A 22,465-nucleotide genomic window follows, 5' to 3' on the forward strand; every position below is an offset into this window, starting at 1 on the left:
AGAGCGTCGGTTAGTTGATCTGAGGCCGAGACATGTGATACCTGGAGCTCGCTCGACTCAACGAGGCCTCGAACAAAGTGATAGTCAAGAGCAATATGCTTCATGCGAGAATGAAAAAACCCGATTGGCGCTTAGGTACATTGCTCCAATGTTATCACAATAAACAACCGGTGGACTAGACGAGGCGAAACCAAGTTCCGAGAGGAGAGAAGCAATCCAACGAACCTCAGCCGCGGTGGTAACAACCGAGCAGTACTCAGCCTCCGTAGAAGAACGAGCAACACCACGTTGTTTTTTGGATGACCAAACAACCGGATGACTCCCAAGAAACACAACAAAGGCGGTGGTCGACTTGTAGTCAACCTCCATATATATTCTCAAATTTACTTTACAAACATGATCAAATCCATGCGGAAACGCAGATAAATGCGGCGAGGATGAGTTGCAAATAGCGAGATGATACGAGTAATAAGATAAGATCTTCACTCTTCACGGTCGAAATTTTATTAAAAAAAATTATCGTAATTTATAGATTTTAGACTTCAAAAAAAAAGATCGGGTTAGAGATAGTACGTCAAGTCGGGATTCATGAAATCTCGTGTGATCGTTGTTCGTCGCTTGCCCATCGCAACCCTCTCGACACTGCAACAGTCACGCCTCCCCTCGGTTCAGCCCTATCCTTAACCCCACCTCTCCCCTGGCTCGAATACTTGTCGATGAAACCCGAAATCGAATCCGTGGCTCGGGTTCTGTCATGACATACAATACGATACCTATGCATATGTATCCCACGCCTAACATTACATTCATCACCACAAGAATGAAGGATCCGACAGTGTAGATTGTCTGTGTACGGCTGATTAGACACATCAGCAAGATAGTGTTTTGTTCACTGTCCGATTAAACCCTAATGTTTTTTTAACATTGTCTACCTTATGCCAGAAAGAAACTGTGCTTTTTTTTTTTACAAATAAAAATGGGTATAACTATGAGTCTTAATGTGTGTGTGTATGTATTTATATGTTTGTATTAACCTAGATATATTAATTTGTAAATTAATGGACCAAACGAACGTCCTTCTCGAAGCACGTAAGGCACATAGAGCAAAGAGATACGATCCAATTGAATTTTGTTTTTGAATAAAAAAAAACTTATAAGGTGGGCGATAAAATAAAAAAGGCTACCATATATTATTGTAGATGACATAGAATTCGTAAATATAAGATATATATAATAGGAATGGGTGTAGACAAAAGTTTTTTTGAGGTGAAGGACGGAAACGAAAGAATTGTCGGATGTGAATAATGATAATTTCGTAAATTTCAGGATATCTTTATAGTTTAGTCAATCAAATATCCGTGAATATCTAATATACACGTTTACCAATTAAAAGATTTGATGAAGTTGAAAATATATAATATTTTAACAATTACATAACATTGAATATAACATGGCAAGATGCTACCAATTGAAGTTGTGAAAAGATTGTTATAAACGGTAGTCAAGTTAATTTTTAGCCAAAAGAAATTCAAAAGTTTTGGAAACCGGGAATATTAAAAATTGATGTCTTGTTTAATTACCACAAGTAATTTATGACGTTCTAATTGTATCTATTGTATATATATACATACACTGAATTTCTTTTTCACAAAACTATAAATAAAACGATCCAAAGTTTTAAAATACCAAATTATATATATTGATATCATTATGGTTTCATATATCAGGAACATACTAAGTTTTCCGCATTATTTATTCGAATTTTAGGATGTAAATTTTTATATTATATATATAGGATCCCTCATTATCTTTGACCAACTATTGTATTGCGAAATAACTGTTCCAAAGAATAAAAAAATGGAATTAATTAGGAAAATAATGATGAGCCTGATTCTAGTGGGAAGACTAATTTAATATAAGATGCAACCGTGGGGGATGACATATATTCTCTTTACATTATATCTGTATTTTATCAATTTCGTTTGTTGGTCCAATAATATAATGTGTTAGCATTATAGGTTTTATTAATATGGCTTTGTCTGGCTTTTTATTTATTCATTTCAAGTAGGTGCGCTGTATTAATCAAAAATAATATTCGGATAGAATAATTTCAACTCAAATTGTTAATGCAATAAAATAAGATATAATGTACAATACGATGATTTGTGTTGCGGTCTTTAATCTTATTTCAATAAATTGGAAACGATTTAAGGGGTGTTTGTAAATTTTCTCTTATTCCATTACGCCACAGTCAATATTTGACCTAGATTATTTATTTTTATTTGGATTAGATTCGTTTCTTTAGATTTTTTTTTTATGAAATATAATTATATTGATGAAACAGTTTGAATTTTTTTTATACAAAACGAATTTTACAAGCTTCCCAAAAATAATTTGCCATGTAGATAGAATAAAAAACGGTATGATAAAAAAAACTAAAGCTGATAAAAAAAAATCCATATATTTGTCTAAATATGTTTGGAAAAAACCTAAAAAAAAAACTGAACTTTAGAGTTTTGACAAAAAAAAATATTGAACTTTATTTTTTGTCAAATAAATATTAAACTTGTTAAACGAATCGAAAAAAAATAAATTATAAAAAAACACTGAATTTTTTTAGTGATCCAAAAAAAATATATGAATTTTTTTCGATTGTAAAAAAAACTAAGTAAAATAATCTGACGTGTTTGTATCTCATTGTGTCACATAATTTATTTTGTTATTTTGATAATTGTAAAAGAATCAAGTGCTTATTTTGTCAAATTTAAAAAGTTTAATGTTTATTTGATAAAATAAAAAGTTTTTTTGTCAAAATTTGAATATGTTTTATATTGTTTGTGATATTATTTGCATAATTCACATACATAATCAAAACTAACGATTTCAATGAAACAGTGACAATCAATTGCAACGAGACGACAAATCCAAATTGGAACGAATTGAAGGAAAAAATGTTTATCCTGATATTATGTTAAAAAATCAAAGGAAAAAGAACAATAAATTGTGGAAATAAAATTAAAGTGGACAGAGACACCAATGGAGGGGAATAATATAACCGGCCATAAGAGGCCAAATTTATCTATAATATAACCGAGCCATATTATCTAATGTTCCGATTTTATAATTTCGATTAAACCTAAACATTAGAAATAGTAATATATATATATATATGATGAAGTAAAAACAGGACTGAATAATTTGGGAGCTTATTAGATTTTTATTACCAAAAGAGAAGAGAGAAGGCAAGTGAATGAGATGAGAGAGATGTTCAATCTCTTTTATGACCAAACACTGCCACCCTTCTCAGTGGCGTCGTCGTCATCATCATCATCATCATCAACCCCAAAACCCTTTTTTTTTAACTCCCCCATTTAAAAATCTTCTCAAAATTATACTTATAGATTTTGATTTTTTACTCCTCGCTGTAATTTTCCAAAGTTTCCTTTTTTTTTTCTCTGGGTTTTGTGTGTCTTCTTGATTGGTCAGGTTCACACCTCTCCCTTTCTCTCTCTCTGTCCTCCTTTTTTTCCTTTGCCTCATCTGTTTGGTCTGCTTCTTTTCATTTTTAGTACAGAAACCAAGAAAGAAGAATTAGGGAAAAGAGGAAAGGAAAGAGGAGAGATTTAGATATTATGGGTTAGGCCGGAGATTTCTTGATTTCTTCTTCATCCTCTTTCTTTAGCGATTTGATTGCTGTTTCTCCTCTTCTCTTTTTTTTTCTGGGTCTGAAAGTTTTTTTCTTTTTTTTTCTGGGTTGATTGTTTGAGTTGGCAAAGGTGTTAGGGTTAGGGTTTTTGAGCGTTGTGGGGTCGGAGCGGGGGCAGTATGGGGGAATCGCAGGCATTGGATTAAAGAGAGTGAGTCTGGATTCTCCGGCGGGTAACGACCGCCGCCGCCGCCGCAGCCATCGGAACCTTACTGACGACGGTGAGCCCCAATATGCTCCATCAATGGCGGATACTGACTCCTCTGCCGCAACCATCCTCCATCACCACCGGACTTCTCCTCCGCCGTCGTCGAGGGTCGGGATGAGGCGGCTGACGGCTGCGGCGGCTGACGGCTGCGGCGAGATCGTGGAGGTTCAGGGAGGTCACATTGTACGGTCAATGGGGAGGAAGGACCGTCACAGCAAGGTCTGTACTGCCAAAGGGCCACGCGACAGGCGCGTGAGGTTGTCTGCTCACACGGCGATTCAGTTCTACGATGTTCAGGACAGGCTCGGCTTCGACCGACCCAGTAAAGCCGTCGATTGGCTCATCAAAAAGGCCAAGACCGCCATTGACGAGCTCGCCGAGCTCCCTCCATGGAACCCGGCCGAGACCCTCCGCTACGCAGCCGCCAACGCCAAGCCCAGAAGAACCGCCAAAACCCACCAAGCTTCACCGCCTCCGCAGCAGCTTCCGCCTCCTCCTCCTCCTCCGGTGACGCACGAGGGTCAGTTCAGTATCGAAATCGGCGGTGCTTCGGTGGTGGGTGTCACCGGAGAGGATAACGGGTCGGGTTTTCTTCCGGCGTCGCTGGATTCAGATTCGATAGCTGACACCATAAAGTCGTTTTTTCCGGTGGGTGGAGGCGGCGCGTGTGCTTCAACCGAGGCTCCGCATCATCTGATGCAGCAGAGCTATCATAATCCGGCGCCGGATTTGCTGTCTCGGACAAGTAGCCAAAACCAAGATCTCCGGCTCTCGCTTCAGTCTTTCCAGGATCATCCTCCGCCGTTGCTCCTCCACCATCACCAGGCGGAGCCGGTTCTCTTTGCCGGACCGAACAACCCACTAGGGTTCGACGCATCGACGTCGGCGTGGGAGCAGTCGCACCACCAACAGAGCCACCAATCTCTGGAAATCGGGAGGATCCAGAGACTGGGAGTACCCGACGGCGGCGGGGGAGGGTTTTTGTTCGCTTCTCCGCCGGCGACGGCGTCGTTTCAGCCAGTGTTCGGGCAAAGTCAGCTGTTTTCTTCTCAGAGGGGTCCCCTTCAGTCCATTAACACGCCCATGATCCGCGCTTGGTTTGATCCTTACCACCATCACCACCACCACATCGCCGGTGACGATCTCCACGGCCACTCTTACCATATTTCTCCGGCGGTTCACCAATCGGCGATTCCAGGAATCGGATTCGCCTCTCAAACAGGCGAATTCTCCGGTTTTCGCATACCAGCGCGGATTCAGGGCCAAGAAGAGGAGCACGACGGTATCAGCAACAAGCCGTCCTCTGCTTCCTCTATTTCTCGCCATTGACAAGATCCAAAAATAGGGCAGACGATTTGGGCAGGAAAAAAAAGAACAAGAGTCCTTAAACGATTTCCTCTACTTCAAGGTTCGAACTTCAAAACCCATTTCCCAAATTCAGTTCTTTCACTTTGTTCATCTAATTCACAGCTTGTTGCGTTGTTGTTCACTGACCTCAACAGTTCAAGGGCAGTTCTGATGCTGCTAAGATTGCGTGGAAGATTAAAGGCGTTTTCGGCTTGCTATTTGGATCCAATGGCCTTAAAACCAAGGAAAGGAGGAAGAAGAAGAAGATATCTGATCTGCGATTTCAGGTTCTTCTTTCAGAATCCTGGCCTTGTAATTTAGTTCTTCTTGTATCTGTAGAACCATTGTGCTTTTTTGTGTGTGTTTAGCCTCACGAATTCACTCGTTGATCATGTCTGAAGCTGTGTTGTATCATCACCTTGTTGCTACATTGATCCGAACATTTAAAAATGTGACTGTTCCTGTTCTTTCTTTGTGTTCAAGTGTTTGAATCTTCAAACCTTTGTGCCTCTGCAGCCGCCAAAGATTCAAACTTTCTCTTTTCCTGTGACGTGTTTTTTTAATTCTTTCCTCAATTTGAGCAGATAAGATCAACAGAAATCTGAATATTGACTTAACCCGGTTAGGGTTCATATCTTGTGTTTCCTGGTAATTGTCAATTTTCCATCATGTAGCTAACTGATAAGTCCTCTCCTGTGTTTCTTTTACTGCACTTCGAATCTGTTTACAATACTATTATTTCCCCCTTATCCCTACAGCTGAGACTTTCTCTTTTGACTTGCAAAGGGAATTGGAAACAATCATTGGTCTTGTTTGTTAACCACTTCCTTTGGCCCCATAGATGGTGAAGTCAGTCATTTTCTATGAACAGTAAGTAGGGTTGTTTCCTTCTTGTGGAATTAAGGGTAGAAACTAGAAAGTATTGTTTTTTTTTTTATAAGAAATGAAAACCTTTTCTCAAGGAAAGTAAAGAGAGATGCTATTCTCTTTACCTACTTCTGAGGTAAGAATTCCACCAAACTTGGATATGATGTTATCTTCATGGGGTTCAGACAATAAAACTCATGCAAGCAAACACTTGTGTTTTGTCTAAATGAAGGAAGGTGAAAGATTCAAAACTTTTTCAGGTGTAAAAGGTCGGATTTTGCCCGGCAACTCATCGATAACGTATGAGTTGATTCTCAGGTTATCGCACAATTTAGGTGTTAATCCTGTCTTTGCTGCTGAGCCCTAGTTTGGAAATGGATTGGAGCCTTTGAATATGAGGTGCTCTCACCCCTTTTGAGCAACACTATTGAATGTGGCTTCTGATTTTTACTAATCAGCTCTGCTTTAGCATCAAGATGAGGCTTTTGGAAATGCCCAAAAGCAATCGCATTCATGGGGATGGAACATCATCAAAATGTGTTGGGGGGTTCACACCAAAGAGGAAGAATAGGTGGAGATAAGCCTAAAAGCATTTTCCTTTCTTTTTTTTTTATGATTGAATTGCTCAAATCAAACCAATTCACCAGAAGGGTTTCTTCTATTTACATCCAAGTAGGGTTTAGGCTCATATCATGTTCATTGTTAAGTTAATCATCAGTGGGATAGGAACAAAGGGTGATGTTGTATTGTCTTCTTTCTTCTTCAATGTCTTTGATTAAATTACAAAGTCAATTATTAGGATGAGAACCAAAAGGGAGGGTACTTTGCCATCATGTAAGAATTGGTCCCCCACCCTTTCCATCTCTCATTGTCAGATCTCATTGCCTTTTGTGCCAAAATCTTCTCCAAAAGCCCCAGCTGTAGTCTCTCTTTATATTTCCCCACCCTTTTTTCATATATAAATTAATATTATTTTTTAAATTAAGAAAAAAAAGGAAAAGTTAGAAACCTTTCTCTTTCTGCTAATTTTGATGCTGACTTGAGCTTCTTTTGGTTGTTGGTACTTCTTGGTCGTTGGTTGGAAGGATCCTAATGTGTTACCAATACAGAAGAAAACACAGACTGTGATGCATTTTCAAGAATGTTTTTTTTTTTTTTTTTTTTTTTTTTCAGAGTTTTAAATTACAAAGTCAATTATTAGGATGAGAACCAAAAGGGAGGGTACTTTGCCATCATGTAAGAATTGGTCCCCCACCCTTTCCATCTCTCATTGTCAGATCTCATTGCCTTTTGTGCCAAAATCTTCTCCAAAAGCCCCAGCTGTAGTCTCTCTTTATATTTCCCCACCCTTTTTTCATATATAAATTAATATTATTTTTTAAATTAAGAAAAAAAAGGAAAAGTTAGAAACCTTTCTCTTTCTGCTAATTTTGATGCTGACTTGAGCTTCTTTTGGTTGTTGGTACTTCTTGGTCGTTGGTTGGAAGGATCCTAATGTGTTACCAATACAGAAGAAAACACAGACTGTGATGCATTTTCAAGAATGTTTTTTTTTTTTTTTTTTTTTTTTTTGCAGAGTTGCAATTCAGATTGGTACATTTGATTTCATAATCTCTTAACCAATCAAATTCGCCTTTTCCGATTACCAAATTATGTCAAGAACCCAACTTCTTCAAACCAGAAGTTTTCAATAAACATAACAAGACGAAAAAACCAGAATACTTGATATACAGATAAACTAGACTTAAAACATCAATCTTGTTTTTGTTGCTGTAATCATCCGAAAGAAGATGAAACACCCTTTTTGAGGTCTGCAGCTTCCTTGCCATTAGCCGAAACCTGTTTAGGTGTGGTGATTTTGTCCGGTTTGCTTGTTGGTTTGGTTAGGCACTTCTTCGGTTTTATGTCTTGTGACTGAACCCTGACCTCCCAAGGGCGAGCCGAGATCCAACGCTCCTTCCAGCTCCAACCCCAGTTCTCTTTGCCAAGCCCGAAAGATGCCTGCCCGAGATAATGTGTTGCATTGGCCCTCCACTGCAAAACCGGAAAAAAACCCGAGCAATATCGTTATATTTACTAGAAAACCAGTCTGAATTCTGTTATGTTCCTAAAGAATCGAAAGTCTCGGGCTTTGTGTGAATAGGGATTGAAAGAATCATTTTCATTACTTGAATTTATCTGTCCAAACTCGAACCGACCTGATGAGAGAAGGCATAGGCCATTGCTCTTTCACGTTTAACCGCAGCTTCTTCTCTCTGTTGTATTCTAGCGAGAATCTCGTCCATCGTCTCGGACCCTCCACACCATTCCACCTATACATATATCCCATATCTGAAGTTTGTCTACGAGACAACGAGAAACAGAACGAAGACAAGACGGAAGAAGATCCATGGTAATGAAGAAGTACCTCAAGTTCCTGAAGCTTGGCTTCAAGTTTCAGCCGATTTTCCAGCCTTTTCTGCTGGAGCCTTCCTTCTGTTACCATATACAGACGACGGGCTCTGATCTGGCTCTGTATATCGCACCATGAATGCATCACGCTGAGCGCAACCGAGGTTTGGTTCTTGATGGTGTGGCCTCGGATCAGTGAATTGAACCTGTCTGCACTCTTCAGACGGTATATTCTCTTCCTTGCCTGCCCATCACAAGAATGTTTCGATGGAGTGAATCAGCTCGGAGTTCTCTGGAGCTAATGATATAAGAAAACGCCGGAAAATACATAACCATGAATGCCCGGATAGCCTTTTGAATGATAACTGCAGCAACTTCTTCTATGGGCATCCCCGTACGAGCACTCGAAGAGCCAATAAGCGCAGTAAAAGGAGCAGTAGATTCGCGCGGTTTGGTGCCATTCGATCTTTCAGAATGCACCTGAAGCAATCAAGAAGAAAAGGAAAACAAATATGATCCAATCTTGTTCCTTGCACTAGCCATTTTCAGGCATTTCTTGTTCGGAAAGAGATTCAAAGAGTGCAGCCAAGATTTCTTGAGAGTGTTGTTGAAAGAAATAGTAAACGTCAAGAAAAACCGAGAATCGATTGATACAACTTGACCTTTCCTCGATTCGTTTTATCCTCCTTTGCTCCTTTTAGACACCGAAACCATCTTCCAGATCCCATAAGTACCCTCCGTACCACCTAGAAGGCCCTCGGGAGGTGTCAAACCAAACCTGCAATATCCGAGTCCGGGGTATTGAATATGAAGAAGAGGCGGAAAGTGATCCAAACGAAGCTATACTGAAAAGAAACGAAAACGCGGAAAGGCATATTAGCATATAGATCATGGCAGAGTTTTAGAATGTGAAAATTCACCAAATGGGGGCAAGAAAACATGCGAGGGAAGGGATGAAACTTGAACTGTGTGATGACTCCTTTTTAAGGTAACTGGGAAAACGACAAGAGAGGTGGCTGAGTGGTTTCTAAGGAATCATCTGATTGACATTCCAACCAACATACGAACACTGTGTTTGATCTTTCTTGACAAGCCTGAAGGAAAATATCAGGGGCTTTTCTGATCGAAATTGTTAGTTTGGGTCAAATTTGCTAATTCTACAAAGAAATGGAGTCGTTCCAGAAATAAATAAAAATGGTCCCGGCGGGGCTCGAACCCGCGACCTTCGGCTCATAAGACCAACGCTCTAACCAACTGAGCTACGGGACCTTATTAATAATTTATTCTTTTGAAAATCCATGTCTTATTTCTTATTTTTTTCCCTGACTGTGTTTGGATTCACTATCATTTCTTGAAATTTGATCTCAATGAACTTCCTTCGAATTGAGCTTTTTATTTTCCTCAAGTCTACAATTCACAAAATTTGGCACTTTCTTTTACATATGAAACTGAATCTAATGCCGAGACACGATTATTTTGAGGTTAGAATTAATTGATTATGAAACATTGTAGTTGAAACATTTTAGGTGGGGCCCACGAAATCTTGGTGTTTGGTGACGAAGGTAATGCCAAAGGCTCACATGGACAAAGCATTCAAGTGTAAATTTTGTTCTTTTCATTCATGTAAAGACTAACCACATTGTGCTTCACATTTTAGATTTCTTTCTTTGTGTTGTTTTGCATAGTAAAAAAAAGATAGAGGGTATTTTTAAGCTATTTAGCTTTTTATATATCAAATAATAAGAATTTATATATTTTGTCCATTTTTTTTTTTATATCATACATATCCTACTACCGGGTGGGGTCCATGAGAAAGCAGAACCCGAGAAAGTTGCCAAAAATGCTCAGCTCCAAATGACGTTCTCTTGATTCCTCTTTTGGTATTCTCCTTCAAATACCGCCATTGTTGGCTGAGACAAGGAAGAAGATGGTGGTGAAGATAAGACTGAACCCTTGTTTTTTCGCCGAACTCCTTTTTAAATCCGTTTTGGCAGTTTTTAAATCTCTGAATCAAAAGAAGAAGAAAGAATCCAGAGATTTTGTCTCCTCTGATCTCTCTGTTTTGCTCCGATCTTTGCTCCGATGACTTCGACATGTTTGGTACTTCCTTTGTTCATCCCCAGATGATTCCGATTTCTTAGAATTTTAGAGCTTCAAAGTCCAAACCTTTTCTTGGTTTCTTCCCTTCAACTCATTTCACCGAAGTCTTCTTCACCATTCGAGAGAGAGAGAGAGAGAGAGAGAAAAGAAACCTTCTTGCCAAGCCTTCGTTCATAGTTCTGAGATTTTCTCACCGATCAGAGCAAAAAGTTTCCGGCTTTTCCGCATTTTCCCATCTGGGTATATCTTGTTTTCCTCATCAGAGTTCATTCAGAATTCTGAGATTCTCTCACTGATCGGAAAAAGCAAAAAAAAAAATCGAACTTTCTGTGTTTTTTCATCTGGGTACTTGTCTTTCCCACTTCGCCATCGTCAAAACCCATTCAAGACCCATTTCCTGAATCTTGCACAGAGACATGAGTGGGCGTATCGGCGTACCTGCACGTGCGTACATATGCATACTGCTGATCCTTGGAGTTCTCTTCCAAGATGAATCCCAGATGACGTTCAGAGGGAAAGTTAGAGGAATGGCGCAAGAAGATGACTCCGACAAGAACAGTTGCAGTTCTCCTAATGGTGAAAATGGCGATGGCAGTAAGGTGAGTAAAGGGAAGTCGATTTCTACCAGACGAACCCCGAGAAAAGCTCGCCCGAGAGGTTCAGATGCTCTTCACCTCGAGAAGGAAGAATCAGTTCACCATTTTTCTCCATCGCCATCCCAGTCTCGATCTTTGGACCCTGTTCTTCCTGTAAATCCCAACTCTGATCTTGCTAAGCCCACAGACTGGCCTTTGAATTGCGCTTCCACTGATATGCCGGGCATAAAAGGAATCGAAGAACTCGCAAATTCTCTGAGATGGGTACATCCTCCTCCTCAAGCTCAAGGAAACGTTAACTGTCCAAGACCATGGAACTACAACTGGGATCTGTTTTGCCAACATCGTTTCCCAATGAATTCCACTTGTTCTGCGCCTGGATTGTATTACCGACATCCTCATCCAATGGTAAAAGATGTGAACTTGCAGTTCTGTTGTTCTGTCTTTCTAGTGTTAATATCCTCAATCAACGTGTGTTCTTGACTCGGAATTGTTTCGGGTTTCATTCTCAGGAGAGTTTCCCATCGGCGAATTGTTCATCATCGCCATCGTCAACATCATCTCTGATGGGATTCATGGAGCCCCCTTCAAACCAAATCAAGCGGTGGCAGCCGAGATATCAGGTATCTTTTCCATGGCTATATATGCAGATGATGATCGTTTCATTATGCTCTATGGGTGTGAGAGATTTTGCTTCACGTTTCTTGAAATGTGTCAGGGAAATGGCAAGAAGAGGCCGTATCCACTCTCCACAGACTCAGCAATATCAGATTACAAAGAGGCGACACAGATGCAGAGGTCAGTATCAGACACGGGTTCTTGTTTTTTGGACAGCGTGACTGGAAAGACACAGTAAGTTCAGTTTCTGTGCGCCGAAATCGTCTGCTCCAACTTGTGTTTTGCAGAGTCATAAACAAGGAGAACAAGGGGTCTTTCCTCTCGCTAGCACCTCCGGGAACAGCATCGGCAAACTTGAGGTTCAGGCCCTACAATGTCGAGACAGTTGATTTCGGCTCATTGCCTTACCAGGTAAGCCCCAAAGAACCATAACCCATATCGAGTTTCTCGTGTTTGTTCAGTGATGGACGAGAGTTTCTCCATCCGCTTTTGTTGAATAGGATGCAGCAGATAGAGATGTAAGAGACCAAATCTTCATACATGAAGCATTCAGACGGACCCGGCGGCAGCCTGTACGCATTTACCGCGGCTTCTCTCCACCAGCGCTAGAGACAAACGAGCAAGCAACAACGAGCCAGAGCAATGGCGGTTCTAATGGAGGTGGAGGAGGAGAAGGAGAAGAAGGTTTGGATCTCGAGCTGAGGCTGAGACCGGCTAAACCAAACAAGCAAGTTTAAAACCTGACAGACAGGATCGATGCTGCCAGTTTTGTTTCATAGTCACCAGCTGTAGTTTTCTTTTCATGAGAATGTACACTCGGAAGGAATAACAGACAGGAAAGAGCATCCTCGTATACCGAAAAAAGCAGGAAACATGCACAAAGATGTATTACTCAAACATGGGTTCATCGCATTTTCACAAGAAAATCCTCGGTTTTTTCGATAGTTTTACAGTCTGACATAAAAGAAAGAGAGCACGAGAAGACAAGAAGATACCCGGACGATGATCTATGACCAGCCAAACCAGTAGTCGAGGATGTAGACCAGACCGAGGGAGAAAGGGTAGAGGAGGTAAGCTATGAAGCATGTCCAGAGAGGGTAGGTTGTACGGAAGCTAGCAAAGCCGCTCATAACGAGGCATACGATGAGAATAACCAGCACCTCGGATGAGAAGTTCCACGTCAGTCCTCGGGCATAAACAAGCGCTAAGAAAACTGAGAGGCAGAGTATGTTGTTCATGGTCACGCCACCGCAAAGCTGTTCAAAGAGGAAAACCACAATTACCATAACGTTAGGGATTTGAGGAAGAAGAAGAAGGAGAAATATGCGTTGGAGAAATCATGGAACGGACCTCGGAGAACGTTAAAGAGGCAGTTCTGATTTTCTTGCGGGAGGCGAAGATGATTGCGGAAACAGCTTCGCTGGAGTTGGTGGCTAAAGGCAAGGCGATGAAGGAGATGAAGAAAGACGGGATGCTTGTTGCTGCGGAGAAGTTATGAACGGTGTCGACGAGAGGATCAGCGAAAGCAGCTGCAATGGCCGTTCCCAACAGAAGCATCAGAACCGCTTTAATGGTGATTGCTTTCGGGTCTGCAACATGAACTGCAGCCTCGTCGTTCTCCTCATTCTCCTCTTGTGCTCCCAACAAAGCATGCTCTCTCTTTGCTTGCTGCAAAACAAGACAACATTAAAGACAACTGGTTTCACCATCACATGTGTGTGTATATGTACATATACATACCTGGTGATAATGATCGATAAACTTCATTGTTCGGGGACCGGCATCCGGAGCGGCTGGACCGGCTCCCATGGCTTCGATGAGCCAACGTTTGATACCGCGGACAAACTCGTCCTCGTCTACATGCTCATCAAGCGACTTGTCAAAATCTTGGAGCACTTTTCCCACGGCATCATCCTTGTCAAGATCGATTTCATCGAAAGCGATCCCTATGATGAGTGCTTTAAGTTCGGGAGCTGACAAGCGTCCGTCCTTGTTCTCGTCAATCGTTTCAAACAACCTACACGGAGATGAGATTGAGGGGACATGAGAAACTCAGAGAACAATACTATGTAGTGCCTGTAAGTAGAGAACACGGGACTCACTTTCGGATGACATGTTCATTGGGTTCACCATTGTCATCGAGAAGCCTTCCCAAAGCATGCTGTTTCAAGTGCCTTAGAATTCCTGATATAACATGCTTGTGCTTCGCGAAAGCAAGTCGTCTCCTTTGGATCCATGGCTGGAAAACCTGGAAATCGAAACAGGCAATTTGTAGATTTATACGAATAGATGGCATTTTGATGATGTCCAAACGCTTGTCTGAAAGAGTTTAAGTGTTACCTGGTATACGCAGTAAGAGATCAACATTGCAACAGAGATGATAAGAGCGAGCAAGACGGCAAAGTGCCTTCCGGAGGTTGAGTTCATGATCTGAGGGAACTGGACAACGATGAATGGGATAACTGATATAGCCATGATTCTTGCAGCATAGCTGGTCCAGATATCAACAGTGACACCAGAACCTATGGATAAACAAAAAATGGCGGATACAGTAGTGAAGGAACAATGAAAGTATGATCAAACGGGCCTGAGTATATGTCGGAACTCTTACCAGTTAAGTGGAAGCCCTTTGTGTCTTGCCCGTTTACAGCAATCGAATCCCGAAGGTCACACTTGCCAACCACGGTGCAAGTTCCCCATATGACAGTGAGGAGCATAACGGTCGAACCAGCGAGCAAACCCATCCCGACTGAGACCTGACTTTGAGCGGTTTCCGGGGTTCCAGAAAGTCCAGAAACTGTGCGTCGCAGAGCCAAATCAAATGTGTTAAACCCAGATAGACATAAGGATAAGGCAGTAGACAAGGAGAAGAGGAATATGCTACTTCATCGACAAAAATCAGACAAGTTACAAGGAAATGTGGCCGGTGATAGATTCAGGTATCACTTCCAAGACAACAGGAATAAAGTCTGTCTTTCACAATCATCTCTAATTAACGAAGAACCAAGGGATCTCTCGAAACAGTTCCACACAATTCCATGGATTCGTTTTCCAGATCCAGAAAGCAAAAGATTCCCCTATCAGATTCTCTACTACCAACCCAGAACCATCATTTTCTCGCCCAATCAATTTCGATTCCGTTACCCAAATTAGACCAACACGCAGATCGAAGATTCGAAGCATAAGATCTTCAGATCAAGTTCAGATATCAGAATAAAAATCGAAACTTTTCGCATACCCAGAATGAGCATAGCATCGGGAAGTGCTCCGAGCACGGGGAGGAACAGCCCACCAACGATCCCAGGGCCGAGGATCTCGAGGAGAAGCTCGCTGCCATTGGAGAGGTACTTCGCCGCCGTGAACATCAAGTATCCGTACACGAGGATCAGAAACACGTTCCCTAGGGCCGTCTTCGTACAGGGCATGAACCCGTACGTCTGCTCGCAAACTTCCTCCTCCACCTCCGCCGGAGCCGCCGAGACCACCGTCTCGATGACCGAGCCCTCGTCGCCGGAGCCGTCGTGAACTCCATCGGAGATCAGACCCGTCGACGACGGACGAACGGCGACGAAGCGTCCGTACGCGGCGGGGGAGCAGAAGAGGGCGAGGAGGAAGAGGAAGGAGAGGAGTGGTCTGGATCTCATTGTTGGGTTTCGGAATTATTGGGCAAGTTTGAAGGAGATGATACTGTAGAAATGTGGATGAGCATATATGTACATATATATATATATACAGGTAATGTATGTAGAGATTTGATCTTAACAGGTAAACGTGTGTCCGAATCGTGTGGGTCCGTTTGAAAAATACGGGAAGTGGGAGAAGCAAATGGGCGACTCATAATATACCAGAGGGGCAATGCCGTTGACGGGGACATTTTAACGGGTTTACCCCTAGATTTGCTGCTAATTACCTATTAGAACCAGAATTAAAGCTGATATAGCTTAAAAATCCAATTACACTAAAAAAAGGTTCATTTTAATTAATAAAATTAAAACATAAATATGTGTGTTATACATATCAGTTTTTATTTCAAATTTAGAAAAGCATCTATAATTCAACCAAAAAAATTATAGTTTTTCCTTATTTATCGAAAAAAAATCCATTGATAGTTTATTTGGAAAAAATAAATACATGAAATTCGTTCTGATTAGGGATGTTAAAATGAGCCTTCGCGAGCTGGTTTCGTGAATTGACCCATATTATCCTGATTTGGGCCAAAAAAATTTGAGTTTGAATAAAAACGGACCGATCGTATCAGTTCGTCACAAGTCAAGTTCATCCGAGCCGGCTCGGCAAGCCCACGAAGTCATGAACTGGCTCGCGAACCAGAAAAAAAATTATTTTGTTTTTAATAGTTTTTTAATAATTTTAGAAAAGATTTATCAATTTTAAATAATTTTATTATTTTTAAATATATTAATAATTATTTTTAATTAATATTTTTAAATTATATTTAATATTTTCTATTTTTATTTTTATTCGACTCGCCACCTAGAACGACTTGGAGCGAGTCAAGAATTTTTTGACCCGAATAAAAACAGACTTAATGAATTAGACTGAAAACGAGCTGACTCGGAACGAGGTGATCCGAACTGGTTCGAGTCGGCTCGTTTGACATCACTAGTTCTGATACTGCATTGAATACTCCAAGATTTAATGTTAGATCATGAACTATAACAAATCGATTAAAAATGTGAATAAGCTATCGAACATTATTCGTCTCAAATTCGAGATGTAATTATGTAGACAAGTAATTTTAGAAGATTAAAGTATAATTTTCATGGCTATTTGATTATAAATTGAATTAGCCGTGTAAATTGCCTTTTTGTTTTTACCAAAAATAATAATTAATTGTTCCACAAATGCAGGGGTATTTTTGGGTGTGTAAGAAAACAGCAGATGAAAACCATGTCGTTATTACCGGTAATGCTGACACGTCTACAGGTGGATCACTTAAGGCTAATAGATATTCCTAGGGGCAAATTTGGAATTTTACACATTTTTGCATTGACGCTGTATCTGCAGACTGCCGACATATTATTATATAATAAAAAGGGAATATATCTATAAAATAAAATATTAACAACTTGGAATGAAGAGGGAAAATATCTAAATTATTTAAGATTTTTATACTGTATGGATCACACGTGAGGACCTTACACCTAGGGATGGATTGGATACTATTGTACACAAAAAAATTTAAAATATTTATTTCTTATTAAAAAAAATACAATATTTGAATATTTGAGAATCTAATCCAAATGATCAGATATCTATATTTGGGTTGTTTAAGTTTTGGTTGTTGGGATATTTTGATATCTCTGTAATAAATGTCTATAGTAAATGTAAAAGTTTCGATTGGATTTTATATATAGTTTATAAATTAAGTCAAATCAAAATTGAAAAATGTCAATAACAAAATCAATGACATTGCAATATGTGAAAAAGTCATGATTAGACATCGGATAATCTCCTATACAATCGGATTCTTATATATATATATATATATTTAAAAATTTTAAAAATGGAATAGGGACAATTTGGTATTATCTAAAAAAGCGACAACTCGTGCATATGTGAATGTTAAATGTACTTTAGTGATGACAAAAAAAAAGTTTGATAACACTTTATTCTGAATGAATACATTTTTTGCCAGAAAAAAAAATACAGATCCTAAAATATCTGTGTGAATAAAAAAAGGAGGCCCAAAAGAGGATCCGGCCCAATAATATAGGTTCTGTTTCTGTAGGCCCAATAGTTGAAAGTCCTGAGTTCATCGCCGCCGCCGGAAAAAGCAAGCTTATGCGCTCCTCTTCTCCATTCTCGCTTCTTTTCTGCCATAATTTTGGTGTGTATATTCTAGGGTTAGGGTATTCCCCTAATGGAGGATATCGAGGAGGAACAAAAAATCTCAAAGAAAATCAAAGCCGAGAACAGTCACAGTGTTGATTCCGACGACAACGATCTCGACCATGACTCCCTCAGGCGGTTCAAGAGAGCTGTCCGATCATTGGCGAAACCCTCTTACCTCCTTGGTCTCGGACCGAATTCGAAGAGTGTCCAATGCGAGTATCGTGAGAGACTGACAACGATTCTTCGCGATCTGCTTCGCCAGCAGAACTGGAGAGAAGCGAGTGGTGTTCTTAGTGTTTTGATGCAAGGGACAATGGGAGATCGTTCTCCGGAGCTGAACCGGTTAAAATACATTGTGAGTTACTTTGCTTCCTGTTAAAGAAATTGTTTGGCTGCTTTTTGTTCTTGTCTGAAACTGGTGTTGTAGCTTTGAATCAGTAGTGTTAGCTGTTCATGTTCGGTAGTAATATTTTCTGGAATTGTTGTTTGCTTATAGAGAATCAGATGCATTTATTAGCGATTCTTGCAGGCTCTGATACGAATTCAGAGTCGCCTGACTACTGACGGTCTCAGCTCTGCAAAAATCGGCAAAATTTATGATACTTGGATTGGCAAGATTGGAAAAGAGCATAAAGAGGTAGTTCTGCTCATGATTTTCTATGTGATTCTCCTACTCTGCATCGCTAAATACTCTTGTCTTAATGTTTTCATGCTTTGTTATAACATATGCAAAAAGCTGCACTCTTTCCAGCACTTTTGGATTTTCCTTTTCTGTGATTGAGCTTACAATGAGAAGTTGGTCGTTGGGCAGGAGAGACTCTCGGTTTGCATCGAACAGATTCTTCATTTTCTCAAGCATGGGAATGACGATGACGCTTACCAGGCTGCTGTCAGGTAACATTCATGAATTTGGCCCCTCAAATGGTTTTACGCTTCCCAGATTTCTCTAGCTTGTTATCCCTCAATGATCTTCTCGTGGACTTGTTCTGTTCTGTTTGTTTGTTTGATTATCTGTCTCACCAAAACTGTTCTTGATTTACCGAGTATAGAGTTCATCTCCGTGAATGCAGCACATGTTGGTTCTCACTTGCAATTATATTTCCTTGATTATGGTTTCTTTTCCTTTTTCTCCATTTGGTAGCTTAATGCAGGATCGTGAGCTGGGAAAACTTCCGCGTTCCCATCTGTTTGTAGGGTTGACTTTCTATGCGCTGTGGAGTCGTAACTACCTGAATCATCTACAATCTGAAGATGCAGACCCCAGCATATTAGGGATGTCCGAATCAAGATCCGACCATCCAATTGGGTATTCGGGTGGCTATGAATCAGTTTGTAGTCTTGACCCAGAGGCTTCAGCCGGAAACGTGTCAGAATCTTCTGTCATGAATGAAAAAAGAATTTCCCATGCGCTCATCAGTGTTCAGGAGATGGAAACGGATACAAAGGTTGATACCGAATCGAAACTGGACAATCCTGTGCATCTTACGCAGACGGCAACACTCTATGCCAGCTCTGATGAAAATGAATCCTTGCAAAATGATGCTGCTCATACATTTAATCCTTCTCTAGTTTCTCTTCTTGGTGAGTTTTGACATTCATCCATTTTTTTAAATTTTAGCGAGACTTTTTTAGTATCCGTGTGTGTGATTTGTTTTGGCCTCTGTTTTGATAGATACCATGGAATCGTGGTTGCTTCCTGTGAAACTACCAAAGGATCCTGCTCACTATGTGAAAATGCTCAATGATTCCCACTATAAGGAAGCTGTGAAGTATATGCGCCTTGCACTCGATTCTTCTCATCCTGTTTCATTGGCTGCATTACGTCCGCTTGTACAGGTATGCCAGTTCAAATAGCTATGTCATTATATTCACGAATCACGAGAATGGTGAACGGTTTGCTCGACTAGATTATTCATGCTTTGGATCTGCTTCTAAAGCTCATCAATTAGGCTTTTTTAATCTTTTTTAACTGTTGTGGGATTTTTATCTTTTCTTATCTGATTTCATATTCTCCTCCTAGTTGTTGCTGATGGGAGGTCAAATAGACGAAGCGAAGAAAGAGGTTGATAAGGTTTGTGACGAAGTACGCGACCTAAAAGCTTTCAGGTACAAGAGCCTCGGCTTCATGCAATATACTGCACGAGAGTTAGAATGAGAAAACGGAAAGAAAGAATAGATTATTTCTCTGCTCGATTGCAGGATTAGGGCCGTTCTTTTGGAGACTTTCCATCCCGACAGCGACATGCTTGCAAAGTGTTACGAAGATGTCTTGAACATTGATGGAAGATGCACCCGCACTCTGATGAAACTTATCAACCTGCATCACAGAGGTAACATTGGACATGAAGATCAGTCTCCTCTCCTCCCATATATGGTAGAACTAAGTTTGCGACATACTATTTTCGGAATGGAATTTTCTTTGATTTGAAAATATCCCCTTTTTGCAGGTGTTTATGATACAGAGTGTCTGATCGAAATGATAGCATTGCATCTAGAAGTTTCCTATCCCAAGCCCGAGATATGGAGACAGTTTGCCACGTGTTTCTTTGAACTGTGTCAGACCGACGAGGACAGGATGTCGGTATGTGCTGATGGGACTGAAGGAGAGGAGACGAAATGCTATTCCGTACGATACAGCCGAACCCCGAAGGTGTTTACCGACAGAACATCGGGAAAAGCCTGGAAGCTCCGGAGAAAATGGTGGTTGACCCGCCATTTCTCCCTGAAAACGCTCGACTCGGAGATCGAGAGCGGTACAAACAAACATAATGCAATCTGAAACATAACAGTTCATTACATAAACGAAACGGACGGTAACGAAGTTTTTGTTCGATCTGGACAGGTGAGCTAGAGCTCATGGCATGCAAAGGGGCTTGCGCTTCTCACATGTACGGACAAGATTTCGGGTACGTGGCAAAGGTGTACGGTCTTTTGGACAAAGGTAGTCACAGTGACTTGTTCATGTTCTTGCAAAACCATAGACTAAACTCCATCAGGGTATTTGACCCAGATTAGAGACATGGATAAAGTTCACAACTTTCTATGAATTTGGCTCGATCGATTTTTTAAATGGAAATGGAATGGGAAAAAAAATCGAACCGTTATTTGATTTAATCTGATTTAATGCAGTGATATTTTTTAAAAAACCGAATTTATTGAATGATAATCTAACAAAATGGAAAATATTCGAAACTAAAAATAAATATCTTTCAGAGACCGTATCTTGCTAAAATTTTGTAATGGATTCCTGTAAAAAGCAGAACCCGGCCCGGCCCGACAACGATTTCCGCAATTTACACCAATTTGCGCCTCGCCCCAAAATTCGAATCTCTCTCTCTCTCTCTCTCTCTCTCTCTCTCTCTCTCTCTCTCTCACACACACACGCACACCGTTCGTTACGTGCATGCGACTGATTTCCTAATCTTCGATCCATAATTTTCCCGAGCGAGAGCTCCTGATCGGGGAGAGCCTAACAATGGCGGCGTATAGAGCAGACGATGATTATGATTACCTCTTCAAGGTTGTCTTGATAGGAGATTCTGGTGTCGGAAAATCTAATTTACTCTCTCGATTCACGCGCAACGAATTCAGCCTCGAGTCCAAATCCACCATCGGAGTCGAATTCGCCACCCGGAGCATCCGTGTCGATGATAAGATCGTGAAGGCTCAGATTTGGGACACCGCTGGTCAGGAGAGGTATATAATTTGATAGATCTCTTCCAAGTTTCGTAATTTTTTCTATGTTTGTGTCTGGAATTTTGCTCTTAAGTTTTGATCGGAATGGTAAAGAAGGAAATGTAGGGTACATTTTCGAATGAGCGGTTGATCGAATCCGAACTTGTTCCATTGGATTCGAGGATTTGTGAAATCTGTTGTCGACGATTCCGAGAATCAGCTGAATGTATAAACTTGTCCATGCTCCATGCTTGCTTATTGAAAGCTGTTGATGTTCTTCTCTGTTAATAATCAAGTTTATGATCCTCAATTTGGTATTTAAAGAATAATCCGAGGAGAACCAATGCTTGATTTTGTGTTGAAGATACCGAGCGATCACAAGCGCATACTACAGAGGAGCTGTGGGAGCTTTGCTTGTGTACGACGTCACACGACACGTAACGTTTGAAAACGTCGAAAGATGGCTGAAAGAGCTTCGAGACCACACAGACTCCAACATCGTGATCATGCTCGTCGGGAACAAGGCAGATCTCCGCCATCTACGAGCTGTTTCAACCGACAACTCAAAGGCATTTGCCGAGAGAGAGAACACTTTCTTCATGGAGACATCTGCCCTCGAATCAATGAATGTCGAGAACGCTTTCACCGAGGTGCTCTCTCAGATATACCGTGTGGTGAGCCGGAAAGCGCTGGATATAGGAGAGGATCCAGCTGCACTTCCCAGGGGACAGACCATCAATGTCGGGTCTAAGGACGATGTTTCTGCCGTCAAGAAGGTCGGTTGCTGCTCAAGTTGATTTTCCAGCATCTGGGTCTGTCGTGTCTCTGGTAATATACCAGTTTCCTGTATTGTTCTTGTAGGGTTTTTCACTAACCCCCTGAAAGTTGATCCATAGGAAGAAGATAACTAATCTCTCCCTTTTGTTGTCCTTTTGATCGATATCACACAAAAACAGTTAACTTATGTAATCGATCATCGTTTTACTAAATTGCCAAATACAGCATTCCAATCTGTGCAGAATCTTTAAGAAAACAAGATAGAGGGAAATCTAAACGAAGAGGGGAGAGAGAGAGAGAGTGAGCCATCAAAAGAGGTCCACTAAC

General features: G+C 40.7%; 6 protein-coding genes and 1 non-coding gene across 10 annotated transcripts; 4 read left to right on the forward strand and 3 right to left on the reverse strand.

Annotated features, from left to right (window-relative positions):
- The first annotated feature begins 3,422 nt into the window (after nucleotides 1-3,422).
- On the forward strand, nucleotides 3,423-5,806 carry LOC104798747 (transcription factor TCP4). The gene is made up of 2 exons (XM_010520938.2): nucleotides 3,423-5,322; nucleotides 5,417-5,806. Exon 1 carries the CDS (start codon nucleotides 3,951-3,953, stop codon nucleotides 5,241-5,243), a length of 1,293 nt encoding a protein of 430 aa, XP_010519240.1. The 5' UTR covers nucleotides 3,423-3,950; the 3' UTR covers nucleotides 5,244-5,322; nucleotides 5,417-5,806.
- Nucleotides 5,807-7,743: 1,937 nt separating this feature from the next.
- Nucleotides 7,744-9,489, reverse strand: LOC104798749 (protein IQ-DOMAIN 1). 2 transcript variants are annotated; one of them, XM_010520940.1, is made up of 6 exons: nucleotides 9,440-9,489; nucleotides 9,182-9,297; nucleotides 8,853-8,999; nucleotides 8,536-8,763; nucleotides 8,327-8,440; nucleotides 7,744-8,162 (listed from the first exon to the last, which is right to left on the reverse strand). In XM_010520940.1, exons 2-6 carry the CDS (start codon nucleotides 9,245-9,247, stop codon nucleotides 7,905-7,907), a joined length of 813 nt encoding a protein of 270 aa, XP_010519242.1. In that variant the 5' UTR covers nucleotides 9,248-9,297; nucleotides 9,440-9,489; the 3' UTR covers nucleotides 7,744-7,904. The 2 variants fall into 2 exon arrangements, with proteins under 2 accessions (XP_010519242.1, XP_010519241.1); XM_010520939.1 differs by lacking the exon at nucleotides 9,440-9,489 and having other exon boundaries at nucleotides 9,182-9,419.
- A 225-nt stretch (nucleotides 9,490-9,714) lies between these two features.
- On the reverse strand, nucleotides 9,715-9,788 carry TRNAI-UAU. The gene has a single exon. It is a non-coding gene; the product is annotated as a tRNA-Ile (tRNA).
- Nucleotides 9,789-10,262: 474 nt separating this feature from the next.
- LOC104798751 lies at nucleotides 10,263-12,807 on the forward strand. The gene is made up of 5 exons (XM_010520942.2): nucleotides 10,263-11,623; nucleotides 11,728-11,838; nucleotides 11,934-12,013; nucleotides 12,121-12,244; nucleotides 12,334-12,807. The coding sequence occupies exons 1-5, from the start codon at nucleotides 11,036-11,038 to the stop codon at nucleotides 12,568-12,570; spliced, it is 1,140 nt and encodes a 379-aa protein (XP_010519244.1). The 5' UTR covers nucleotides 10,263-11,035; the 3' UTR covers nucleotides 12,571-12,807.
- Nucleotides 12,708-15,533, reverse strand: LOC104798750. The gene is made up of 7 exons (XM_010520941.2): nucleotides 15,072-15,533; nucleotides 14,445-14,630; nucleotides 14,174-14,355; nucleotides 13,936-14,081; nucleotides 13,574-13,850; nucleotides 13,184-13,501; nucleotides 12,708-13,089 (listed from the first exon to the last, which is right to left on the reverse strand). Exons 1-7 carry the CDS (start codon nucleotides 15,475-15,477, stop codon nucleotides 12,841-12,843), a joined length of 1,764 nt encoding a protein of 587 aa, XP_010519243.1. The 5' UTR covers nucleotides 15,478-15,533; the 3' UTR covers nucleotides 12,708-12,840.
- A 2,108-nt stretch (nucleotides 15,534-17,641) lies between these two features.
- LOC104798752 lies at nucleotides 17,642-20,800 on the forward strand. 3 transcript variants are annotated; one of them, XM_010520944.1, is made up of 9 exons: nucleotides 17,642-18,041; nucleotides 18,216-18,323; nucleotides 18,483-18,580; nucleotides 18,828-19,267; nucleotides 19,359-19,522; nucleotides 19,707-19,792; nucleotides 19,886-20,016; nucleotides 20,134-20,439; nucleotides 20,529-20,800. In XM_010520944.1, exons 1-9 carry the CDS (start codon nucleotides 17,715-17,717, stop codon nucleotides 20,699-20,701), a joined length of 1,833 nt encoding a protein of 610 aa, XP_010519246.1. In that variant the 5' UTR covers nucleotides 17,642-17,714; the 3' UTR covers nucleotides 20,702-20,800. The 3 variants fall into 3 exon arrangements, with proteins under 3 accessions (XP_010519246.1, XP_010519247.1, XP_010519248.1); XM_010520945.1 differs by having other exon boundaries at nucleotides 18,498-18,580; XM_010520946.1 differs by lacking the exon at nucleotides 18,216-18,323 and having other exon boundaries at nucleotides 18,498-18,580.
- A 240-nt stretch (nucleotides 20,801-21,040) lies between these two features.
- Nucleotides 21,041-22,367, forward strand: LOC104798753 (ras-related protein RABA1f-like). Its single transcript, XM_010520947.1, has 2 exons — nucleotides 21,041-21,382; nucleotides 21,726-22,367. The coding sequence occupies exons 1-2, from the start codon at nucleotides 21,162-21,164 to the stop codon at nucleotides 22,156-22,158; spliced, it is 654 nt and encodes a 217-aa protein (XP_010519249.1). The 5' UTR covers nucleotides 21,041-21,161; the 3' UTR covers nucleotides 22,159-22,367.
- The last annotated feature ends 98 nt before the right edge of the window (nucleotides 22,368-22,465 follow it).

The sequence above is a fragment of the Tarenaya hassleriana genome, unplaced genomic scaffold, assembly GCF_000463585.1.
Source record: "Tarenaya hassleriana unplaced genomic scaffold, ASM46358v1 Cleome572, whole genome shotgun sequence".
Taxonomy (NCBI): Eukaryota; Viridiplantae; Streptophyta; class Magnoliopsida; order Brassicales; family Cleomaceae; genus Tarenaya; species Tarenaya hassleriana.

Bases quoted from the DNA above. Each gene is read 5' to 3' on its own strand.
- LOC104798750 (XM_010520941.2), bottom strand. From the start codon at position 15,477: ATGAGATCCAGACCACTCCTCTCCTTCCTCTTCCTCCTCGCCCTCTTC. The intron at 14,631-15,071 runs GTATGCGAAAAG...TGCGACGCACAG, and splicing joins CGATGCTATGCTCATTCTGG to TTTCTGGACTTTCTGGAACC. The intron at 13,851-13,935 runs GTGAGTCCCGTG...ATCTCCGTGTAG, and splicing joins AATGAACATGTCATCCGAAA to GTTGTTTGAAACGATTGACG.
- LOC104798749 (XM_010520940.1), bottom strand. From the start codon at position 9,247: ATGGGATCTGGAAGATGGTTTCGGTGTCTAAAAGGAGCAAAGGAGGAT. The intron at 8,764-8,852 runs GTTATGTATTTT...TGTGATGGGCAG, and splicing joins AGGCTATCCGGGCATTCATG to GCAAGGAAGAGAATATACCG. The intron at 8,163-8,326 runs GTCGGTTCGAGT...CCGGTTTTGCAG, and splicing joins CCTATGCCTTCTCTCATCAG to TGGAGGGCCAATGCAACACA.
- LOC104798751 (XM_010520942.2), top strand. From the start codon at position 11,036: ATGAGTGGGCGTATCGGCGTACCTGCACGTGCGTACATATGCATACTG. The intron at 11,624-11,727 runs GTAAAAGATGTG...TTTCATTCTCAG, and splicing joins ACCGACATCCTCATCCAATG to GAGAGTTTCCCATCGGCGAA. The intron at 12,245-12,333 runs GTAAGCCCCAAA...TTTGTTGAATAG, and splicing joins TCGGCTCATTGCCTTACCAG to GATGCAGCAGATAGAGATGT.
- LOC104798747 (XM_010520938.2), top strand. From the start codon at position 3,951: ATGGCGGATACTGACTCCTCTGCCGCAACCATCCTCCATCACCACCGG.
- LOC104798752 (XM_010520944.1), top strand. From the start codon at position 17,715: ATGGAGGATATCGAGGAGGAACAAAAAATCTCAAAGAAAATCAAAGCC. The intron at 18,581-18,827 runs GTAACATTCATG...TCCATTTGGTAG, and splicing joins GCTTACCAGGCTGCTGTCAG to CTTAATGCAGGATCGTGAGC. The intron at 20,017-20,133 runs GTAACATTGGAC...CCCTTTTTGCAG, and splicing joins TATCAACCTGCATCACAGAG to GTGTTTATGATACAGAGTGT.
- LOC104798753 (XM_010520947.1), top strand. From the start codon at position 21,162: ATGGCGGCGTATAGAGCAGACGATGATTATGATTACCTCTTCAAGGTT. The intron at 21,383-21,725 runs GTATATAATTTG...TTTGTGTTGAAG, and splicing joins GACACCGCTGGTCAGGAGAG to ATACCGAGCGATCACAAGCG.